Here is a 23,220-nt window from a genome sequence, read left to right as displayed (position 1 = left end):
GACAAATTACACACTTCTCAGAAACTGGAATTTTATAAAAAGGCATTTTTCTCTTATATCCATAAAATGATATAATTTTTGCAAGTATAGAAATGTGTCATAAATTATACAGAATGTTCCTTAATTACAGCTCATTGCAACTTGGTACTTTCCTCCCTCCCTAAAAAATGAGAGAGAACCAAAAAAATAATATATATATAACTGTATATATATATATATTTATATATATATATTTATATTTATATAATATAGACAAACCAAATATGAAAAAAAAATCATTTCCTCTTTGGTATAAAAATCAGACTCTCACCTTGAGAGACACACAAACAGACATGATGTTAGGTTTGTAAACCGTGTGGCCTAAAGAATTTCCCTGTCAAGCTTTCCCCACCCCCATCCCCTGCCCACCCCACCCTGCCTCAATGCAGCCCACCTCCAGTTCCCTTGGGACTTCCACATAGCCCACTCCCAGCTCCACACCATTCCTGAGTAACCCTCTCCACTACCAAAGACAAGGAAAAAATTCTTCCCAAGACTGATTTGGTAGCAACTAACTTGGGAGACACGTATTTTGGGGAAGAGCTTCCTAGGTGTAGATGATGGAGAGGAAGGACAGGCAAGCCGAAGCTCTGCTGTCCAGACCAAGCCAGGCACGGGGCAGCCACCTCCTCTGCTTTTCCCCACCACTCAGTACAGGGACCCCACCAACTCCTGCCGCGTGCTGGGCCTGGAGGGGGTGGGACCTCTTTTACCAGAGGGAGAAGTAGAGGTCGGCTTCCCTTTAGCCTCATCTCATGGTGCTCAGCTTCCCCTTTGGGGCCGCCTCAGGCGCAGGAAAACACCAACAAGAAGGGAGAAGGAAAGTCAGAACAGACTCTGCCAGTGAACTTGGGTCTAAATTTAAAATTAAAGAAAATGTTCTTAGGACTACAATTCACACCCAGCTTTAGGTCACTGAGAAGGACGGGGCCACTTTCCTAGGCTCCAGCCCAATACCAGCAGGACTTACAGAATCCAGGAGTTGCGTGTGTTGGGGAGGGGTAGCACTTCACTCTCAGGGTGAGGAAGGAGACAGGAGCAGACCCCTGTATACTCTCCCCGCACCCTGTGGCTGACAGGCACCTCCCTCCCTGGTCAGCCTCTCTGTCCCTCGTGGGCACCAGCCCCTCCCAAACCGCTCCACATCTAGCCGGCCGCCTCTTCCCCAGGAGAGTTAAGACACCAATCACAACATAAAAGTCATATAAAGGCCTCCTCCACTTGCCAAATAAAAAAGACAAAACCAAACTGGACACAAACACACATCAAGGAGAGACACACACACTGTGAGGGGCCCAGGGCCCCAGCAGGTCTCTGGCTTCCCGGCATAATACATTCTTGTGTAATTCAGGAACAGGGGCTCTGGGGCCCCTCTGGGGAGTGGGAGTAAAAAAATACAGAGATTACAGTCTCCCTGTGGGCTCCCAGGCAGGGCAGGGGCAGACACAATCTCTCACAGTTTTTTCTTCTGTTTTTGGTTCCACATCTGATCCCCCACTGGGGCTGGTCAGCCCCTGCTCTGCCCTTGGGGCCGGCCCCCTCCACCCTCCCAGCTGCTAGGAGGGCCCTGGGCTGGGGATGCCCCAGCCACTCCTAGTGGGACCAGCAGGACAGAGTCTACCAGGGGAGATGGGATGAGGACCTGGGCAAGGAATGAGGACCTGCAGTTCCGAGATGCTGTCCTCTTGGTGGCCGGCCTGCCCTGCGTGCGCTGATCACCGGCAAGGGGCGTCCCCGTCCCAGCCGTCACCCTTTGAGGGGCTTGTCAGCCCCTCCACTGGGGCTGCTGGCGCTGTCACTCTTCTTCCTGCGCAGGCTCTCAATCCAGCTGGAGCTGGAGCGGGTGGTGAAGCCGGAGAGCGCCAGGGAGCTGAGCCGCATGTTTTTGCCAGACATGATGAGCTCCCCAAAGCCCTCCTGGTGGGAGAAGGCGTAGCCGGAGCGCCGGGAACCCGTGCGACCCACCCGCCTCATGCAGCGGTGCTGGGCCTTCTGCTTCTTCCTCACCAGCTGGGTGTAGCGGACCTGGCGGGGAGGCATGAGGGAAGGAGCCTCCGTCAGCGTGGCAGCGTCAGACACCGCCTCAGGGAAGGGCCCCAGAGCGCCTGGGATGGGGCAGGCACGGGAGCCTCCAAGACTGCACAGGCTGTCTGTCCCCGGGAAGGGCAGAGGACCACCATCCACGCACTTAACAGAAACTGCAGCCACAAGTGTATTTAAGCCCGAGGGCTTTCAGACACATGGGCTCCGTCCCCCAAAGCAGACAGGCTGGCCTCTCACCGTGTCTGAGAGATCCGGCTTCAGGTTCAGCCTGAGGAACCGAAAGGCGACCACAGGCATGATGCAGACGACTGTGGTGAGCACGATGGTCAGCCACACGGTGGGCTGGGCCAGGGTGTTCTGGGCATTACCTGGGAACAAAGGAGTCAGGGGCCTTGGGAGTCACAAAGCAGGTGCAAGGGCAGCACCACCCCACTGAGCTCCCCATTTCTTTTTCTGGCAGCCCCACTTCCCCAGTCTCAAAACCTAAGTCCTCCCTGGCTTCTCTTTCTCTCTGCTCTCCAAATACTTATCTCCAACTTGGACTCTAGCTCCAAACTGAAAACAACTTCAGACCTGTTTTGTTTTGTCTTTTTTTTTTTTTTTTTTTTTGGCTGCACGACATGCAGGATCTTAGTTCCCCGACCAGGGATCGAACCCACACCCCCTACAATGCAAGCACCAAATATTAACCACTGGACTGCCAGGGAAGTCCCCAGACCTACTTCTTTAATTGCCTTAACCTGACATCTCTGTTGAACATCTAAGAGGCATCTCGGTTGCACACGGCTGAAAGTGAACTACTGTTTCCTCCACCCCAATCTGCTCCACGTCTTCCCCAGCCCAGGAGATGCCACCACCCACTAAGCTGCTCCAAGTAAAAGCCCCGGAGTCAACCTGGTTCCCACCCCCAACATCTCAGGCCCCCATCCAATCTGCTGGCTCCATTTCCAAAATATCTATGGGATTCCACCACTTTTCACTCGACTCCAAGCCACCATCATTGTCACCTGGGTTACTGCTATAGCCTCCTAGCTGGTCTCCCTGTTTCTACCTTTGCCCTCTACCTTTTATTATCCACAAAACAGTAAGAGTGATCCTGTAAAAACATAAATCAGTTTATGACATTTCCCTGCTCAAAACCCTCTGATGATGGCTTCCTATCACATTTAGATTAAAATTCAAAGTTCTTACTTTGACCTATAAAGGCTTAAATGATCTGGACTGATTCTCATCTCTGCCCTCCTGCCCCAGTCCTACCTTCCAACCTCATTTCCTTCACTCCCCCAGCTCCTCTGCTGCTGACGACCTCCCCACAAGCCCTCACCTAAGGCTTCCATATCACTGTTTCCTCTTCCTGGGCTGTTCCTGTCCAGAGAGGCACATGGCTCACTCCTTCCCTTTATTCAGATTTCTCTGTGCCAATGACTCTTCCTCAAAAGGGCTTTGCTGATGACCCTTGTACCTTCCTACCTTGCTTGATGTTTTTTACAGGACTTATTAATTTCAGACATTATAACTGTTAACTTGTAAATAATTTGTCTCTCTCATTGAAATATGAGATTCAGGAGGGCGAGGATTTTGCCTGTTTTGTTAACGGTTGCATCCCTGGCATCCAGGATAGCAGGTGACTGAATGTCCACTGGATTAATGAATGAACAGATTTAAAGCAAATGCCAAGACCCGCAAATGAGTCTTTCACCTCATGCCTCCCAACCAGTCCCTCTTGGCCACCCACCAGAGCCACCCTGCGGCAGTTCTGAACACCCTTGCACTTGATCACTACAGCAGCTTCCTCACTGGCTGTCACTGCCACGTTCATCTTTCTAAGGTAATTCTTTGATGCCATTCCCCACTCTCTCCTCAAAAAAAAAAAAAAAAAAAAAAGAGAGAGGCTCCTGGCAAGTCAGATGCACACCTGACAGCCTGGCATTCTGATTCCTCAAATGGCCTGCCTTTCTAGCCTCTCTTCCACTGCTTCTCAAAGGGTATTCTTGTCCCACCCTAGCTGGAGCACTCTCTATTTCCTAGAAATAAACAGCCTTTTCACACTTCCAGCCCTCCAGCTTGGAATCTGGCTCCCCAGTCCTGACTACACCCTTAGCAGCCTCTTCTGGGGGACTATCCCTGACCACCCCACAAACAGTCATTCTGCTGACCATGAAGCCTGCCACCCCTTCGCCTCCCTTGTAGCCTGGCAGGGCTGTTCTTCATTTTCATGGATATGGAGACCCTCTGAGGGCAGGGCCTGGGTCAGATACAACTAGATCCCAACAGCACCTTGCAGAATACCTGGCACATAAAAGAGTGTTGAATAAATGCCTACCTACCCCGTTAGTCCCAGAACAACTGTGATTCCTCACTGATTCAAGAGGAAGCCACAGGCACTCACCCACAAACCGAAACTGGTTTGGAAACATGTCGAAGAGCCCATTGCTGTGCATGGCAAAGAGGATAGCAAAGTAAACCGCCAGGCTGCCCCAGATGAAGAAGTGGTTGATGGCCGTCCAGTAGCCGGTATCCAGCCCAATCTGCAAAAAGCAGTTGTTACAGGCAGAAGGAGCACCCCTCCCCAAAACCCAGTCCCCCCTCCCAGGAACAGAACTGCAGTGCCCAGGGCACCCCAAGGACAGGAGCCCCACCCCTTCCAGAGGGGAGGCCAGTTCCCGGGCTGCCTCCTACCTGCACACTGACTACGATGACCAGTGAAGTGGCCACAGTGACCGCAAAGGACTGGTAGTCAGCCAGCTGGGTGCCATCATCGCGGGTGGCCTCAGCAAACACCCCATAGGGGATGAAGAACATGAGCACAGATGTGTAGATGCCCTGGGCGATGCAGATGAAAAATTCCCGCTTGTTGAAGAGGAGGTTCAGCTGACCTGGCTCGTACAGCTTAGGGTACTCCATGCTCCGCTGCTCCGGGACATCCTGTGTGCAGAGGGCCAGTGGCACAGGACGCCTCAGAAGCTGCCACTTTAACTCAGGAAGGCCAAGGGCAGACTCTGTCCCCCTGCCTCTTTTTTCCTAGATTCTTCAACAGCTATATCTGACCTCAAGCCAGCTGCCCCCAATCGATCTTTTGTTCAGCAACCCAGGGGAGTTACAGGTCAGGTGTGGCTGAGAGGGAGAACCAGCCACACCCTGCCCAGTTCACAGAACTGCTTTCCCAGGGACCACAGGCAGTGGGCACAAGCCTACCACTACCAGGTGGCTCCCTTGCAGCAACGTCTTTCTCCCCAGCCCGCCTGGTCATCCAACTCCCCCATACCTGATCGAAGACCCCCATAGCCAGGACTGGGAGGGAGGTGTACACGATGTTATAAAGGGTGATGAAATACTGGTCATAGACGGTCTGGAAGGAGAACAGGGAGTGAGAGAGGAGTGAACACGCAGTCTTTCTTCACTACAAATCAGGCGGAGGAAGACAGCCGACGTGGCATATGTGGAGGCCTAAGGAATTTTCTCGAACTCCCTCTCCACTTCTTCAACAAGCATTTTTTTAAATGCATGCATCAGACAACAGCTAGGCCCTAAGGGGACCAAGCAATGAACAGGACAGACACAATCTCTGTCCTTAAGGAGCTTAAGGATTGGCAAGTCAGGGCACGGGGGAGCTCACTACCTGGGCTGAGAAGCCGCAGAAGAAGCCAAACCAGAAGTGGACCATGGTGAAAGCGAAGTTCTTGTAAAAGAAATAGCAGAGGAACTTGCACATGCGCAGGTAGGACCAGCGCCCATGCACCAGCAGGAGGCGTTGCAGGAACTTGAACTGGGAGAAGGAGTAATCGGAGGCCAGGACAGCCTGTATCCCTTCCTGCCCACTGATGCCCACACCAATGTGAGCCGCTGCAGAGACAAGAGATGACAAGAGGATGAAGACAGCCACACCCTTCAGACTCACATCACATCTTGGCCCCCTCCTCCATCATTCCTCCCTGGGCCCCTCTCCCTTCCCCAGCGCCCAGCCGCCACACCTACGCAGTCCACTCACTTTTGATCATGCTGACGTCGTTGGCTCCATCCCCGATGGCAAGGGTCACAGCCTTCTTGTACTTCTTAACCAGTTCCACCACTTGTGCCTTCTGCAAGGGGGTCACCCGGCAGCATATGACAGCTTTGCAGGCACAGGCTGTCTCCAGAAACTCCAGCTCCATGTCTGCCTCTAACGCATGGGCCTGGAACACAGAGTGCTGAGAGAGCCCCAGTCTTCTCCAGGAGAGACCTGGGGGTCAGCTCCTCCCAAGTCCCTGTAAGACCGCAGCCCCCCTGAAGTCCAGGGAAATGGGAACAAGGTAAGATCTAAGAGTCGCTCTCTGAAAAGATACTGCCCAAGCGAAGGATGGCGACACTAACCAGGCTGTGCCCGTTGATGACCAGGGCATACTCCCCAGCCACGGCTTCCAGGACAGAAGTGAGCTTGGAAGAAGAAAGCTTCTCCTGGTAGGTGAAGCCGTTGCCTACAGAGCGGGACGAGTCCATCATCTTCTCCCGGGCTTTCCTGTGGAGGAGGAAACGAGACCATGGTCTGCCAGGAATAGAGCAGGGATTCAAGCCCAATCGGGGAACCTCTGCCTGACCCCCAGGTACACTGCAGAGCATCTACCTGCCTCGGGCCTGTTTACCTGAGCTCCTCCCGCACTTCCAGGACCGTGTGGCCAGTGACGATGAACACCTCCGTCATGTCGTCCGTCAGCATCTTGCAGGAATAGCCAATGTTCACGGCCGTCTCTACCAAGAGAGATTGCAGGAGATCTGGACAGGCCCCCGACAAGGTCAGTGCACTTGCCAGCCCGACGTCCTAGGCTCATGCAAGGACCCCACGGGGCTGTGTCCAGATGCAATCTCCTCGGCCCTGCTGGTTCTCACCTTGCTTGTCCCCTGTCAGTACCCAGATCTTGATGTTGGCCAGCGTCAGGAGGGCGATGGTCTCTGGAACCCCTTGCTGAAGCTTATCCTCGATGGCCGTGGCGCCCAGCAGCTGAAAATACCACAAGGGTCCCTGGGACAAGAGTCCAGGCACGACCCCTCCTTGCCCACCCTTGACCCGTTCTGCATCCCATACCATCATGTCGCTCTCAACCTCCTCGTAGATGCTGGCCAGCCGGTCCTCCCGGCTGTCCTGGGCCAGGCTGGCCTGGAGCCGTCTCTCGGCCCATTCCTCGTAGTACTCTTCATCCAGATCCTTGTAGGCCAGGACCAGGGTCCTCAGCCCTTCGCCCGCGTACTCCTGGAGAAGGAGTCAAGAGAGTCAGCCCACAGCCCCTCCCACCACCCCAGGAGTAGAACCACAGGGCCCCCTTCCTCGCGCCTACATTCAGGTGGTCAGTGGTGGTGTTGAGGAGCTCTTGGGTGGAGTGGTGGAGTCTGTCCAGCAAGATGGTGTCAGCCCCTTTGCAGTACAGTCGGATCTTCCCCTCTGGATTCCGCACTACGGGTGGGGTGGGGGGAGAACGTCCCAGAAAAATTCAGGCAGGTGAAGCCCCCCAACCTTAAAACATCAAGGGTCACCCAGTACACCTCACCCATCCTGGGTCTGCATGCTGCCCCTGAATGCCCCCAGCGCCCCCGTCCCGGCCTCACCTATGACTGACATCCGTTTGCGGATGTTGTTGAAGTCCAGGATGGCCAGCAGCTGGTAGGTGATGGCTGTGCCCATCTCGTGGACAGTGATGGTCTTGGGTGTACGAGAGCGGAATACGAAACCAAAGTTCCTGGCTGCAGTGACCAGAGCCCCCTCGTCTGGCGACTGGGCTTTGTAGTACAGCTCCCCTGGATGGGGAGGAAGAACACAGGTGGTGTCAGTGGCCACATTCTCAGCCAAGTGTCCCGCCCAGGAAGCCCCAGGCAGCCACACTGCAGACCACAGCCTGAGCCCAAAGGCACAAGTCAGGTGGGGGAGAACACAAGCCAGCTCCTCGGCTCACCTTCATTTTTCTTTTTTTTTTTTTTAAGGCCGTGCTATGCGGCACATGGGATCTTAGTTCCCTGACCAGGGCTCAAACCCGTGCCCCCTGCATTAGAAGCGTGGAGGCTTAACCACTAGACCTCCAGCAAAGTCCCTCACCTTCGTTCTTTTCTTCTGACATGACGGTGTGACACAGGGAAAGGAGGCGGAAGAACTCATGCGTGTGTGGGTCCCCCATCTTGACAGCCTCCAAGAGGGTAGGGTCCCAAAATAAGAACTTCTTGTCAGCCAGAGGATTGAAGGAGAAGTTGACGGGTTCAGGCCTCTGGAGCAGGTAAGAGGGTGATCAGGAAAGGGTGGGTCACGAGGCTGCCCCACCAAGATCCTGTCCACTGTGGACCTCAAGATTCCCACTTCTGCTACCAGCTCTTCCTTAGAACACCATTTCCTCCAAGCAGCTTCCATTTCCTGACCAGACAACACATCACTCCTAACCACACCAACCCTGCCCAGGCACCCTGTGTTTAACTGGCACAGACAATCACCATGGGGTCTGGACCTTACCTCTCCCAATTCAGCTTTGTGGCCCAGGACATCGAACACGTCACCTACACACAGCCAGGACAGAAGGAGGAGCACCGTCAGAGCTCAAGACCTCGCAGAGCAGGGGGAGAAGCCTCCAGCACAGGACCCCCACAGGCATCTGGAACCCGCAACCCTAGTCGCTGAGTAAATGTCACCCAGATTCACATGGCTGACTCAAAAGACAGGAGGCGCAGGCACCCTGGATCCTCAGAACCCCAGGACTGAAAGCCATGACACCCACTGCTCCCCATCCCCGTCCACGCTCCAGCTCTCCCCCCAGGGCAGCTCTAATTCCACACCCATGTCCCCAGGGCTCCCAGGCCCCTTCGGGTGCCTTTCGCTCTTTAGGCCTGCACAACAGACAAAGCCTCACACACTGGCCGTGGGGCCTGGGTTAGTATAGAAAGCAGTTAGAGGAGGGGCTCACTCTGCATAAAAGACCCCACACACCCTGCCCAAGCCATCCCAGCAGCTCAGCCACAAGGCCACTGCAGCGGGGCCACACTGGAAAGGCCATGGTCACATTCCAGAGACTCACAAGGGCCCTGGACAGCAACACAGGGAGAGTCTAGACTCCAGCAGGGCTGACAAGGTCCAACCTGGCCAGGGTGCCCAAGGGCCAGTGTCTTGGGCTTCACTTCGAACAGCCAAGGAGCTCCCCTACTGCCTGGAGCTGGGATTGGGGTGAGAGCACCAGCAGAGGAGAGGGGAAGCACTGTCAGTGTCTACCTCCTGACCCGGGGCGCAGAGCAGACCCTCTCAAGTCCCACAGACCCAGGTAGGAAAGAAGTAAAACCCAAACATCAAGACAATTGTGGGAGCCCCAGTAGCACAATCCTTCAGGCGAGACGCAAGCCCTCGGTCCCTGGAGGCGCAGCCATACCGTAGCTGCGGCCGTTGATGGAGCACTTGTTGAAGACCATGATGTTCTGGGTGAGGGTGCCTGTCTTGTCGGAGAAGATGTACTCCACCTGGCCCAGCTCCTCGTTCAGGGTGGTGGTGCGGGCCTCCGCGGGCGTCCGCTTCTTCATGCAGAACATCTTCTTGTCCCAGTTGATGAAGTAGCTGTGGCCCAGGCGGATGACCTCCACGCTGCACAGGGTACAGGAGGTGAGGCTGGGGGCAGGAAGGTGAGGGGGACCCCACCCCCACGGGCCTTTGCTGTAGGCCCTCTGCCTGGGGAGAAACAAGAACGGAGCAGATACCTGGGCAAGGACATCTGGGTGGGGGAGGGCAAGGAGAGCCTAAAGGTGGGGGTCCCCGACCCCGACCCTCCGATGCTCTCCGGACAAAAAAGGTGCAAGGGCCTGGGCAGGCGGGACAGACGGCACAGGCAGAGGAGAGGGGGCTGTGGACAAGGCACTCGACCAATTCTTACCTCAGGACTAATAATACAGAAACCATGCAGAGAAAACAAGAGAAAGTGCAAGAGGGAAGGAAGAGAAAAAAAAAAAGAGAAAAAGAAATAATGAGGGTGCTGCGCGTGCCACAGGCACACAGACGTCCCTGCAGGGAGAGGAAACCGAGGAGGCCCTGGAGCCCATGCCTTGCTGCCCGAACACAGGTGAGCTCGCTCCTTCCGCCTGGCTCTGGGCTGCACAACCTGACCTGGGGTGTTTGGGAAGAAGGCGGGGCAGACTGAGATGCTGACTCCAGAAGGAAGCAGGACCTCAAGAGTCTGAGGAATAATGCCAATTTACAACGGCACAGGGCTCTCAGCATCCCAAGATCTGTTCACATCATCCTCTTTACTAGGCATTACCCTTGGGATCTGGGCTGTCAGCATCTCAGAAAGGGCCCCATGTTTAGGTCCAGCACAGCCAAGCAATCTGGAACCCTGCTTCCAACCTGACTGAGGCTGCTGTCAGGATCCAGTTACCACACAAAAAATGAGCTGGCTGGAAATGCCTTAATGGCCTTTGCCCCACTCTGCTGATCAAGCGTCCCCTCTCCACCCTCCCCGCAAACACATACTGTAACCTGATGAGACTTAGAAACTTTCTCAGGCAGCTACCATAGGCTTCGAGTGAACTTGGATACAAAACAAAGACAGCAAAGTCCAAAGATGGAAAAAAAAAATCAGATTGGAAACAAGAAAACCTTTAAATAGTAATGAAATATCAGAGTTGTGATGATAATGATGAACACGCTACCACCCATTATTCGTACAGTAATTTAATTTTTTTTTTTTTTTTGCGGTACGCGGGCCTCTCATTGTTGTGGCCTCTCCTGTTGCGGAGCACAGGCTCCGGATGCGCAGGCTCAGCGGCCACGGCTCACGGGCCCAGCCGCTCCGCGGCATGTGGGATCTTCCCAGACCGGGGCACGAACCTGTGTCCCCTGCATCAGCAGGCGGACTCTCAACCACTGCGCCACCAGGGAAGCCCAGTAATTTAATTTTTAAAATGTATTTTCCAATCTTGTATCTTATATCAAAATGTCCCTATGAAAAGAATGAAACTGGTATTATTCTTCCCATTTTACATGAGAAAACCAAGGCCCTAAGGGACTGTGGATTTGCCTGAGGTCATGTGGCTACTGAGTAGGCAGGACTAAACCACAAGCCTTCTGAGTCTCCTCCTAATGCTCAGGTAAAAGCCCCACTGTCCACCCTCAGCACAGAAACTCCTTATCTCCTACTCACTGTCAACAGCACTAGGACTCAGTGGCTAGTGGAGAGATCTGAGGACTATTTGGGGAATCTATGTGAACAAAAAACAACATAGGGGAAGAGATCTGAGCATCTCTGTAAAGCATTTCCTCAAAAATGTTACAGGTTGGGAGTTCCCCGGCGGTCCAGTGGTTAGGACTCTGCGCTTTCACTGCCGAGGGCCTGGGTTTGATCCCTGGTCAGGGAACTAGGATCTCACAAGCCACGCAGCCAAGATAATAATAGTAATAATAAAGTATACAACTTGATAAATTTAAAAGTCACAGGTTCTCTTATCTCAAGGGCAAGGCACTAAATACACAGAGATCTCCTCTCTTCTTGCCATTCTTTCTTCCTCCTGAATCCCCCGCCCTTCCTGTTCATTCTCCCCGTTAACATTCTCTTTCCTGCAAACATCCTAGATGTCCTCTTACTCCTATTCATGCTGTACGCCACTACCAGCCAACACTTCCTAAAGCATTCTTTAGATTTTTTTAAAGAATCTTTTAATGGTTTACTAAGTAAAAGTCCATTGGCAAAGATTCAGGACCCTCCACAATAGGGAACAAGCTTACGTTTCCAGCTCTCTGTCTCACAGCCCCCCACTCACAGTCCATGATCCTGCCAAACTGTCCCAGGACCAACCATTCCAAGGTCCCTATCTCTGTGCCTTTGTTTCCAGCCCTCTCCTCCAGGCTCCACCTTCACCCATCCCTGCCACCATTCAAAGCTCAGTTCACCAGCAACCTCTTCAAAGATGTCCTCCCTGATTAACTATGCGGGGAGTAATGCTCTTCCAACCCTCATGGCACTTTGTGCCTCTGTGGTATCTCAGTGGGATGCATGGTAGCTCGGTGTCTTACACTGTTTGCATCTCTCCTCTCCTACCACTCTGCTGCTTTGAAGGCAGAGGCTGTATTACACATCAACTGTGTCCCCTTGCTTTACACATAAGGGTCACACTGAAGGTGTTACAGCACTAGCTCCCATTTTGTTTTATAACATGTTCAGATTTATCTCCCTCTACTAGACTGAAGCTCCTGGAGGGAAGGAAATCCATTCCTAATACATCTTTGTATGTGCCACAGCACCTAGCATGCTTCTGTGCACAAAGTCGGCATGCGATAAATATGTGCTCAATAAATCAATATGGTTTTTGTTCTAATACAATCCAAAGTGCCAGGAAACTGTGGTGAAGTTTGCTTTGTACAGAAAGATATACAGGTAATATAAAATGCTCACAGCACAGGAAGGAGAGGACCCCAAGTTCCCTCTCGAGAATTTCATCTTCACAGAAGAGAGAAGTTTGCCAAGGGACCACCTGAGCTCCCTGGAGAGATCCCAGAGCAGAGAGAGCGCATACCTGACATAGAGCGATATGGGCACGACGGTGTTGAGGATGATGATGTAGGACCAGAAGGAGAGGAAGCCAGAGAAGAAGGCACTGTCCACCGCCTCATCCCAGGGCAGGTAGACCTGGAAGCGTGTCCCGACCTCGTGCTCCCAGATGGCATTGCCAATGGCTAGGATCACCCCCATGCAGACCAGAAATCCAAAAATCTGCAGAGGAATGAGAAGCAGAGGCTAAGCTGCCACTTAGGAAGCCCTCAAAACCAAGTGCCTCCCTGAAGGTCACCACTAGTACCCTGAGCCCTCGAAAGCTCAGGCATCTTTTTTTTTTTATATAAATTTATTTATATTTATTTTTGGCCACGTTGGGTCTTCGTTGCTGCGCATGGGCTTTCTCTATTTGTGGCGAGCGGGAGCTACTCTTCATTGCGGTGCACAGGCTTCTCATTGCGGTGGCTTCTCGTTGCGGAGGATGGGCTCTAGGCATGTGGGCTTCAGTAGTTGCAGCACGCAGGCTCAGTAGCTGTGGCTCACGGGGTTAGTTGCTCCGTGGCATGTGAGATCTTCCTGGACCAGGGCTCTAACCCGTGTCCCCTGTATTGGCAGGCAGATGCTCAAACACTGCGCCACCAGGGAAGCCCCTCAGGCATCTTTAAAATGGTGGCATGCTCTAGTGGGAAGCGCCCAGAACTGGTGACAGATTCTAGTCTGTCACTGACCATCACGTGGACTTTCTCTCACGTTTTCTCAGCTGTATGCTGGGAGGGCTGAAATGGTTGTGTAGCTCCCACTCTGACATCCTAGAACATTTGGGAGACCTCAAAGATGGTAAGAGTGGGGGTGAGCTACTTTCAACATAGCAAAGAAGCTTATTAGAAATCACCCATTTACTGGAGCTAAGTCTCTACAAGCCAACAAAAATGCCGGGACTTCCGTGGTGGTCCAGTGGCTAAGACTCCACGCTCCCATCGCAGGGGGCCTGGGTTCAATCCCTGGTCGGGGAACTAGATCCCACATGCCACAACTAAGAGTTCTCATGTTGCAACTAAAGGTCCCACATGCCACAGCTAAGACCCAGCACAGCCATAAATAAATAAATAAATAATTTTTTTTAAATGCCAAGTTTCTGTAATGTTCATTATCTTATACAGATTGCCAAAAAAAGTTTTTTAACCAAGACACAAATTATGTCTTCAGAAATGTAGACTTCTTAATAGTCAAAAAACTTATAAAGCTTGGAGTCCTTGAAGAAGGATCATAAGAAAGTTTTGGTGGTTTAAAAGAAAAAAATTGAGACCACTGCGTGATTTCAGACATCTATCTTCCAAGCTGCCTCCGCTCTGGATGCTTTGAAACAAAGCAGGAACCATCCTGATGCCCAAGGACAACCAGGGGGCGATGCAAGCCTTGGCCTGATAGCCTCTCAGACTGGGGTTTCTGCAAACCCTTCAAGGTCAGGGAGGAAACTGTCTCACCAGAGGCTGACCCCAGCTTTTGCAAGCTGGCGTGTGGGGGGCAGGCAGCAGGCAGTGGGAGCACAAGAAGGGGAGGAGAGCCCAACAAGGAGCTCAAATTTCTAGCCAAACAAGAGAAGGATTCAGGAATTGCCAAAAACTAAAACAGAAACTTTTCCTTTGGGATCCTTTGCTCTTGGAAGTCAGGGGAAAAGACCCTGCTATCCATCCTCCAAATGGAAATTTTTCTTTTAATTCGCTCTCCATCCCCATGAAGGCCTCCTTGTCCCTGGCAAAGCAAACAGAAGGTTACATGCTACACTAAGTCACAACTGGAATCCAGAGAAGGGAAGATTTGTTTTAACTTTCTTTAAGTTGTTGATTCATGCACGTTCCGAAGGTTTTTTAAATAACATCTTCCAAGTCCAAAAAGAGCCTGAAATAAACAGTCTTTGAGTGGTTGACCTGCCAGTGGCTTTAAAGCTAAAACCTGAAGGCTGACTACTGACCAGAGAGGAGAGGTGGAAGTAAAGGGACCCGCCCAGGCAGAACCAGAAGGGCAGGAGCAGGAACCATATGTGGGAAGCCTTACCCAGAGCACCAGTGTATTCATTAGGCGATCAATACTTGTTCTCTTGAATTTTGTCCTGCCGCTATTCTGCATCAGCTTAGTGTCAGGACCTAGAAAGGAATGCAAAGGGCTGGGAAAGCCAAATAACAAATCTGCCTCTGGGCTTCTGCCCCGGTCCCCAGACTACAGGACATCAGGGTGGAAGAGAGACACTGGCTGGATGAGAAGCTTGGATCCAGGACCCACTCAGCCTCCTCCCACATTCCTGCAGGAGGGTGAAGGCAGCAACTCTCACCCTTCTTTCTTTGGGCCCTAGGAGGCTCACCTGCAAAGATGACCAGCCCGAAGCACCACTCGGTGTTTCGCAGCACGCAGCCCCGCAGCAGCATGTTCTGGTTGCTCAGGGGGAACTTGTTCTCCTTCCAGTAGAGGGTTCCGCTGAATTTGTCCAGCTTATTGTTGGGAGGTTCGCAGATCACTTCACCTGAACAGAAGACAAGAGTGCCCCCGTTCAAGGTGCAGTCTGTAGCTTAACCACGAGGCAGCAACACAGAAAAAGAAGCTGCAGGGAGATGGTGTTAGGATGTGAGCCCATCACACACTGCTGGTGAGAGTGTGAACTGATGCAGCTTTCTGGGAAAGGAATGAAGCAGCATGAACTCCTATTAAAAGTATACATATCTTCAGACCCAGCAATCCCACTCTGGGGACTCATTCTACAGAAATGATAGCATAGGGCTTCCCTGGTGGTGCAGTGGTTAAGAATACGCCTGCCAATGCAGGGGACACGGGTTCGAGCCCTGGTCCGGGAAGATCCCACATGCCGTGGGGCAACTAAGCCCATGCGCCACAACTACTGAGCCTGCGTGCCACAACTACTGAGCCCACGTGCCACAACTACTGAAGCCCATGCGCCTGTGCTCCACAACAAGAGAAGCCACCCCAATGAGAAGCTAGTGCACCACAACGAAGAGTAGCTCCCCCTCACTGCAACTAGAGAAAGCCTGCGTGCAGCAACGAAGACCCAACACAGCCAAATTTAAAAAAAAAAGAAATGATAGCATAGCTCACAACAATTTTATTGAAGCATTATTTGAAGAGCAAAAGACTGGAAATAACTGAATAGTCAGGGGAGAGCTGAATAAATTACAATACATCAATTCTATGAAACATTATATGGTTATGAAAAAGAATGATATAAGTTTCTTTACATAGGGATGTGATAAGATACTTATGATGAATTTAGTAAGTACAGAAAGGCGGTTGCAGAGATTTTAGTACAGTATGATCCCATTGATTTATGCTCACGTGTCTGTATAAACAGAGAAAAATGTGGATGAATACACACTAAACTGCCAGTTAACGTGACTACCTAAGGAGACTAGAATTGGAGGGAAGGAGGGCTTTTTCTTATACATGCTACATAGTTTGTCTTGTTAGAAGGAGCATATATCATTATTCTGAGACGAATAAGAAATAAGAATAAGCATGTACAGCAAGGAGGGAGCTACCAGCCATGAAGATCTCTTGAAATGACCATCAATTCACAAGTAAATGATAGCCACCTGGCATTCCTGACACCCCTGCCCCCCAAAAACCCAAAAAAGTCCAGGGCGGTGCATAATCACAGGAACAAGAAGCCAAAAAGAGAAAGCACAATTTAAACCCCCAAACCCACCCACCTCCTCTACCTGAAAGCTGCTTCTCCAAAATTACTCACCATCAAACTTGGCAAGCTTACTGATGTCTCCCAATTCCGAGGTGACTGGAATCGCCTGCCGTACTTTCATGTTGGTCTCTCTGGAAGGACAGTGTCCCTGAGGCCTGGTTCCCTTCCCTTCCTCTAGATCCTACCTGGGGGCACCTGACCATGGAGGACCCCCCCACCAGGCATTACTAGGTAGGTAATTCTTTTACACACCCAAAGGCTTTCTTACCCATCAATTTTCCAAAAGGTACAGAGCCCAGACCTGGCTGGGAACCGCTTTCAAAAACAAGCTTGTTACCCCAAAGGAGGCAGAAGGAGCTGTATGACACTGAGCATGCGACTTACCCATCGAGTTCTGCTGTCTCTATGTAACACAGCCCATGGGGCTCACTGCTGGAAAGGAGGAGGAGATCCGCCTAGAAAGAAAACCTAGTGAGAAAGACAAAGACCCAATCCTCCACCCCCAATGGACTCTTTGATGATCCCTCCTTCCACTAAGCACTCTTGGTTTGCTTAGTCCCAAGCACATGAATGGCTAGAAAGGAGGCATATTAATATGACACAGAAGCTTCCCACTCAAGAAAGTTTCCTCCCATGTGTGTTTAAGAGGCAACAGTCAATCAGGAAAGACTCATCCCTTTCTGCCAAAGTAAAGGGAGAGCCCTGTAGACCTAGAGGGGCACCTTGTCCCTTACCGCCACAAACTGGTTATTTTCTAGCTTGATAATATCACCAACACAGACATTCATCCACTGCTCTTGCTGGAGGCTGAGGCAATGAGAAGATAGAGAAGAGGCTGTCAGTAGCTAGAGAAGTTCCCAGGGGACCGCTTTCTTCCCCAAGGCCCTCAGTCTCCAACAGGCACTCACATTCCATTGATCAGCACCTGAGACTGACGGTTATTCACCTGGTTATCACTCTTGTGGCGGAACTAAAGAGAGGAAAGAAAGGTAAGACACCTTTTCCTGCTCCAAGGGACTTAAATGGTCAGTGGAATGCAGAGCATGCTGGGTACCACCTTGTCTACACCTGTTCACAGGTCTACTCTCTCCCTGACTCCCCCTCCCTACTCTCGGCCAAGATATCATGGATCTAGCTGGACCAGGTAAGGGATGGCAAGGTCACCGAGGAATTGTGCTGGGTGGAGGAAGGTGAGTTGTGGGGTGGGGGGTGGGAAAAAGGTATAAGAATGAAGACAACTCACATAGTCATCAGTGGCGTCTTTAACAGCTGTGATTGTGAGGACAAGAACCAAAGGCACAATGGTGGTGAACCAGGAGAGGGAGGAGATCTGTGGGATCAACTGAAAAAAGGAAAGAGAAGGCATGCCTCCGAGGCCCCGTCCTTGTTTCCCCTAGACCTTTCTCTTCCTTGACTTTATTTCGCTTTGTGAGTTGCAAAGGGTTTACCGCAGGTCACTTACCTGCAGAATGAGAAGGAACAGGAAGTAGGTATTGGCAACTTCCTGGAACTGCTCAAAGAGGTTGACAGGCAGGAAGGTGAGAATATTGTACTTGGAGGTCTTGATGCAGTTACTCTGTGGCAGTGGGAGAGAAGATAATGAGGCAGCCTCCAACCCCAACCCAGAATGAGACTGACGCTGCCTCCTCCGTCTACACTTTCCAAACCTCTGTCCCCAAAAGCCAGTGACCAGAGGTGTGGGAGGGCGAAAGAGGAGGAGGGAAGAGAGTCTCACGGGGTCAATGTATCCTGCTTCACTGACAGATGAAGGCCATGAAAAATTCAGCACACAGCAGGTGGAGAGTGGCGAGGAGGCTGCCTTCCCCTCCCTCAAGCACTCTCCCAGCAGTCAGCCCTCTGTCCCAGCCTAGGACAGATGGGATGCACCTTTCCCCTTTCTGACTCAGGAGGAGAGCACAGGTGGTCTAGAGCCACTTACCGCATACTGGAATCTCTCATTGTATTCTCGGTCATTGGCCCGCGCCCTCCTTTCTTCTTCTGCAACAGAATGATGCTGCAGTCAGGAGCAAACTGAGGCCTGGCCCAACACCTTGTCAGGCCCACCCCACTCTATGGGTTTTCCACTGAGGGCCCTTGGTTCCTTCCACAGCACACAGTTTTTAAGGAGTTAGCACCACACCTGAGGTGCCACTAAATTCTTCCCTCTAGTCCACCTCTCACCACCAGCCTGACCACTGGGCTCTGCAGGTATTACATTCTCAGGACAAGATGCCTTCTCCTTTCCTCACCAACAACCATCAAGGTCTTCCACTGGGGACACTCAGTTTCTCTCCCCCATCCCCTTAATTAATGCTGTAGGAATTAACGGCCTTGGGTATCTCCAGAGGAACAGCAGCTGAAGATACTAAGCTTCCTTTTCCTGGAAACCCCTGCAGATCCAGCCACTGCCCTCCTCCTAACCTAGTGGGTGGGGTGGGTGGCAAGACAGAGGGTCACTGTGCCCTGGAACTGCTCTGCGGCAGCATCCCAGCCCCACGTGCAGTCCCCCCTACAGAAGCCTCTGCTTGTCACATGTCATCAGCAGCGGCTTCTGACTGGCCCACAATGACATCATCTTATTTCAAAGCTCATCTTCAAGTCGCGGGGGCGGGGGCTGCTCAGGGATATGGGTCATGCAGACTAAGACAGAGATGAAAGAGGGAGGAATGGGATGTAGTTGAAGCAGTTGCTCTCTAACCGTAACCTTTCTTGTGCCATCTGCACATATTTCCCCTAAACAACACATTTGTCACTGAGTGACAAATGAACTACACCTATTCTGAATACCCACAGATCTGGGATTGCAGGCACCAAGTTCAGGTCCCAGAATATGGGGCTGTCCTAGGAAGGGTTCTCCAGCCCATCTCCCGTGGTCAGGACCATAGGCTGAAAAAGGGGGTACCCTGGTTAGGCAGTAAACATAATGAAAACCTGTCCTGGAGCCAAAGGCAGCATTCCAGACACCTTCCCTCACCCCCTCCCAAGCCCCCTGCAGAGCACACTGCAGTAACAAAAACCTCAGACCGCGGCATCCTCTGCCTACCCAGAGTGCTCCTTCCCTGCGTGGTCACTTTACTCCCAAAACTTCCCCAGAGGGGACCCCTCAGGCTGAGTCGCCTGTGCAGTCACCAAAGACCATGCAAAAGGAGAGATAGGGACCAAACCCTTCGGAGTCAGGATCTCTGGGTCTGCAGAGGACTTGGGAAGGCTGGGGGAGGCCGGGGACAAGCGAATGTGAGGGAGGGAGGGGGTAAATTACGGGCTCGGGAGAGCTGCCAGTCGCTGCCTCCTGTTACCTGTCCCCCAAGAGGGCTTCTTTCGGCTCCAGGAGGGGGGAGCCCCGGCCCGGGCCCACTTCTCGGGCATCTCCTTGGGGACCGTCATGATCCCAGTTTGAGCGGGGGAAGGGCGGGCTGTCTGTCGGTCTGTCCTCGGCCTCAGCGGCTCCGATGGGGCGGCCCCCCAGGGAGGCACCGGAGCTGCGGCAGCTCAGAGTGGAGCCCCGGCCGTGTGGCGCGCGCCCCACCTGCAGCCCCGGCCATCCTCCCGGCCGCCCGCACCCGGCGACGCCGCGCGCTCTGCTGCGCCGCCGCCGCCCCCGATGTCCTCCGCGGACGCCAGCGCGCTCTGAGTGGCCCCGGACACGACTCGCACTCCCTGGGCTCCGCCCCCGCCCGCTCCCCCGACTGCAGGGGTAGCCGCCTGCCAGCGCGCCGCGTAGGCGAAAGCCAGCACGGAGTCCCGCCTCCCTCGGCCCGGCCAATGCGGGTGAGGGGACTGCCAGCGTTGTCCGGGGCAACCGCTTTCATCCCACCGCCTCCCACCCCCACCCCCGCCCTCGGGAAAACAAGGAGGACCTGGCCTTGGATGGGAAAATGAGGGGAGGAAACGAAGTGCGAGGACGGAGAAGAGATGGTGGGAACACAGCACCCCGGGCTCCCCAGACCACAGAATAGGAGCTCCAGGTGCCCTAAGAGTCTATGTGTTTGGGGGTGAGGGGCAGGTACTCAGCACCCTCCTGGGGAAGAACCCAGCTTAGGGAATCAAGGCGAAGAATTCGGTTTCCTAAGACTCCCCCCAGGATGGATAGGGGCTGCAATCTACCCTCCTTCAGGCTCATTACCTGTCGTCCCTCTTCCTTTGCTCCCTGAGCCATAATAACACCCACTTTTGATGGTCCCAGGGATTCTCCCCGACCCCGCCTCCTGCCTGTCTTACCTGGGGGGCGCTTTTTTGCACACAGTGCCATCTCACCCAGCAAGGTCCCAGCAATCCCATGGGAGACCCTGCAGGAAGGTGACATATGCATGAGGTCAGGAAACTGAGGGTAACCTTCATTCCCCTTTTCAGACTCCTCCTGAGGGTTTTCTTCCCCAGTTCTGGCCTTGCCCCTCCCCCAGCCTTCCCCACTAACTCCACAGCAACACTCTGCTCTTACTGCCTTGATAGATCCCTGAGAAGGAAGAGGGAACTTCCCCACCACCTCCCCCAATGCCTCTGCCTTGGATAACATGAGGGGACTGACCGTTTACAAAAACCAAGACCTGCTGGGAAAGGAAGGGGGCAAAGAGAAGAGGCCAGATATTGACAGGAGGGGCACAGCTCTCAAGGTACCCATCCCAGGGACAAGGGATGCCCCATGTGCCCTCCTGGTGGCAGTGAGTGGGTGCCTGTGTTTACTGGAAAGCAGAATTTCCACTAAAGGGTGGGGTTGAGGGAACATGAGCCAGGAAACACCTGGCAGAGCATCAGGAAACAGGGTGGGCAGGCCCCACCCTTCTCAAAAAGCTTATAATCTTCCCATCCCCCCCCCCATTACTGGGGCTTCCATTATCACCTCCTCCAGGGGAGCTCACTTTAGAGGCTTGGCCTTCACTTCCTGCACACAGTCCCCAAACCACTTCCTCTCAGTCTGGGTCAACCGCCCTTCTGGGCCAGCAAAGGGGTCTTTTCAACCCTGCTGGGGAGTCATCCCTATCTCTCTCTCTCTCACACCCCAAGCCTAGTCCAGTCAGTCTGGCACTGGGTGAAAGCTCAGGGAGCATCAGTCAGATGGACCTCTGCTTCTTTCTATCTCCCCATGTCCTTCCTTTCACCTAAAAAGGTAAAAGCCCTGGCCTATAAGACAGGGTCACAGAGCCTCATCCCAGCTTAGCTCAAAGGAAGCTGCCAGCCAGGTCCTGGGTCCTCTTGTCCACCTCCTCTTTCTTTGTCTGGGTGGAAAGCCTTCCTCCCCCTTGGTTCCCCTGTCTCCAGCCTCCTGGGAACACCCTGCCAGCCTGTCAGCCCTAAGAGATACTAATTGTCTGTCTGCCCAGCCTCTATAATTACACACTCTGGCCAAGGCCCTGTCACCCACACCAATTCTTCGTTCACTAAGCCGGACTCCCTTCCTGAATGCCAATCAGGCGATACCTAGAGCCAGAAGTCCTTTTCCTCTCTGACCCTCCCCAACCCTGGCAACCAAGGGTGCCTGGCTCAGGAAGAAAAACCTCATCCACGTTTTCGAGATGCCAAGCCTTCCTACAGGGCCCCCAGCCAGGGTCTCCACCCAGTCTAGAGTATGAGTCATAGGAGGGTGGGGCATGGAGAGAGAGGTTAAAAGAGAGGATGCAAGGGTGGGCATCACAAGTTCCATAGCCAGCCCCGCCCTCAGGGAGGGAGGCAATCAAGAAACACTATCAGCCTGAAGATCAGGGTTTGACTCCTATGAAAGAAAGAGTTAATGAAGGAGCCGCACAGGCTCTCAGGAGTCAGGAGTCTGGCCACCTACCAGGAAAGTTGTTTTACCTCTAAGACCCTGGGGAGACTGAAAGCTGGCTGGCCCCAGACTTCATCCCCTCTGGGGTGCCATAATAGGGAAGGAAAGGGAGGAGGGAGACCTGGGAACAGGGACCCTCTCTCACTTCTCCTTCCCAGTCTCACACAACCTGGGTTTTCTGAGCCCAGGCCCATTAGCTACGTGGCTCTGCCCCGTCACCCTGCCCCAGCCCCCTCTGCAGCCACATTTGGGATAAAAATAGCCAGCTCTGGGAAGAAGGCAATGCTCCAAATGGAGGAAAACGGCTCCTCCTCTAGGCCTGGCCCCTGCTCCCCTCCAGCCCAAACCCAGGAAGCCTGACCCCTTCTTTTAGAGGAAGCTGGCAGGGATATTTATGGGCAGGTCAGGGAAACAGAAGAGAATGGAATCCAAGACCCCCAGCTCACTTGCCACCAACGCCTGGCCACTTTCCATGGCCAATGACAGAACCCAGGACTCTCTCCCAGCTCTGGACTCCCAGAGCTAGCACCTCGCCTTGCACCCTTGGTCTTCCTCACGCACAGAGACCTCCACCCTACAGAGACAACGCCTACCACCCCCAAACTCCCTTCTCCAGGCACCCAAACCCTCGGACCCCGGGTACTCCCCTCACCCCCACGACTCTGGCCGGTTCTCCCCTCTCCGCTGCTCCATAAGCTTCTCCTCCACACTCCCGCGCCCCTTTGCTGGTCTCCACTCGCCCCTTCAGCACCCCACCCTCCCGTCCTGAGGACGGCCTCCCGAATCTCCCTCACCCTCAGGCACCCAACACCATCTTCTCTCCAATCATCCACTCCCCCTCCTCCGTCTCACCGCAGCTCCGACTCCCTGTCCCCTGTCCTCCCCTGCCCACACCCCCCGCCCCGGCCCCTCCAGTCCCGAGTCCGCGTCCGCAGCAGCATCTCCCCCTGCCCTCCCGGCCCCGCGCTCCTGGGCTGCTGCCCCCGCCTTGCCAAACCTCACCTCAGCGCTCAGCGCTCGGCGCCCGCCCCGGCGGCCACGTCCTGCCCATGCCGGGGGCTGGGGCGGGGGGCGCTCGGCTCAGCTCCCCGCGGGCTCCCGCCCCCCCAGCTGCAGCCCCCTCTCCCCCCAGTGCCTCGGCCCGCTACTTTGTGTCAGTTTCGGCCACGGCGGGGCGGAAGTGACGGAGGTGGCGG

The 23,220-nt window shown here is 53.5% G+C and overlaps 1 protein-coding gene across 2 annotated transcripts; it reads right to left on the bottom strand.

Annotated features, from left to right (window-relative positions):
* Nucleotides 1-14: 14 nt before the first annotated feature.
* ATP8B2 (ATPase phospholipid transporting 8B2) lies at nt 15-23,220 on the bottom strand. Of its 2 annotated transcripts, XM_082615737.1 has the most exons (29): nt 23,027-23,220; nt 20,482-20,549; nt 19,560-19,742; nt 18,203-18,261; nt 17,726-17,839; nt 17,507-17,605; nt 17,172-17,233; nt 16,998-17,070; nt 16,648-16,718; nt 16,315-16,394; nt 14,920-15,078; nt 14,616-14,704; nt 12,583-12,779; nt 9,453-9,661; nt 8,549-8,592; nt 8,144-8,309; nt 7,660-7,848; nt 7,392-7,507; nt 7,142-7,306; nt 6,946-7,057; nt 6,702-6,807; nt 6,433-6,577; nt 6,071-6,254; nt 5,702-5,925; nt 5,348-5,431; nt 4,762-5,007; nt 4,472-4,610; nt 2,320-2,450; nt 15-2,064 (listed from the first exon to the last, which is right to left on the bottom strand). In XM_082615737.1, exons 2-29 carry the CDS (start codon nt 20,510-20,512, stop codon nt 1,786-1,788), a joined length of 3,756 nt encoding a protein of 1,251 aa, XP_082471863.1. In that variant the 5' UTR covers nt 20,513-20,549; nt 23,027-23,220; the 3' UTR covers nt 15-1,785. The 2 variants fall into 2 exon arrangements, with proteins under 2 accessions (XP_082471863.1, XP_082471864.1); XM_082615738.1 differs by lacking the exon at nt 19,560-19,742 and having other exon boundaries at nt 23,027-23,219.

The sequence above is a fragment of the Mesoplodon mirus genome (assembly GCF_964341445.2).
Source record: "Mesoplodon mirus genome assembly, chromosome: 3".
NCBI lineage: Eukaryota > Metazoa > Chordata > Mammalia > Artiodactyla > Ziphiidae > Mesoplodon > Mesoplodon mirus.
Note: the sequence above shows the minus strand (reverse complement) of the source record. Positions and strands in the feature narration are given on the sequence as shown.

Coding starts and splice junctions, on each gene's coding strand:
- ATP8B2 (XM_082615737.1), bottom strand. CDS start 20,512: ATGGCACTGTGTGCAAAAAAGCGCCCCCCAG. Junction 16,719..16,997: donor AAAATAACCAGTTTGTGGCG/GTAAGGGACAAG, acceptor TTTTCTTTCTAG/GCGGATCTCCTCCTCCTTTC. Junction 6,578..6,701: donor GAAGTGCGGGAGGAGCTCAG/GTAAACAGGCCC, acceptor CCTCCTCCACAG/GAAAGCCCGGGAGAAGATGA.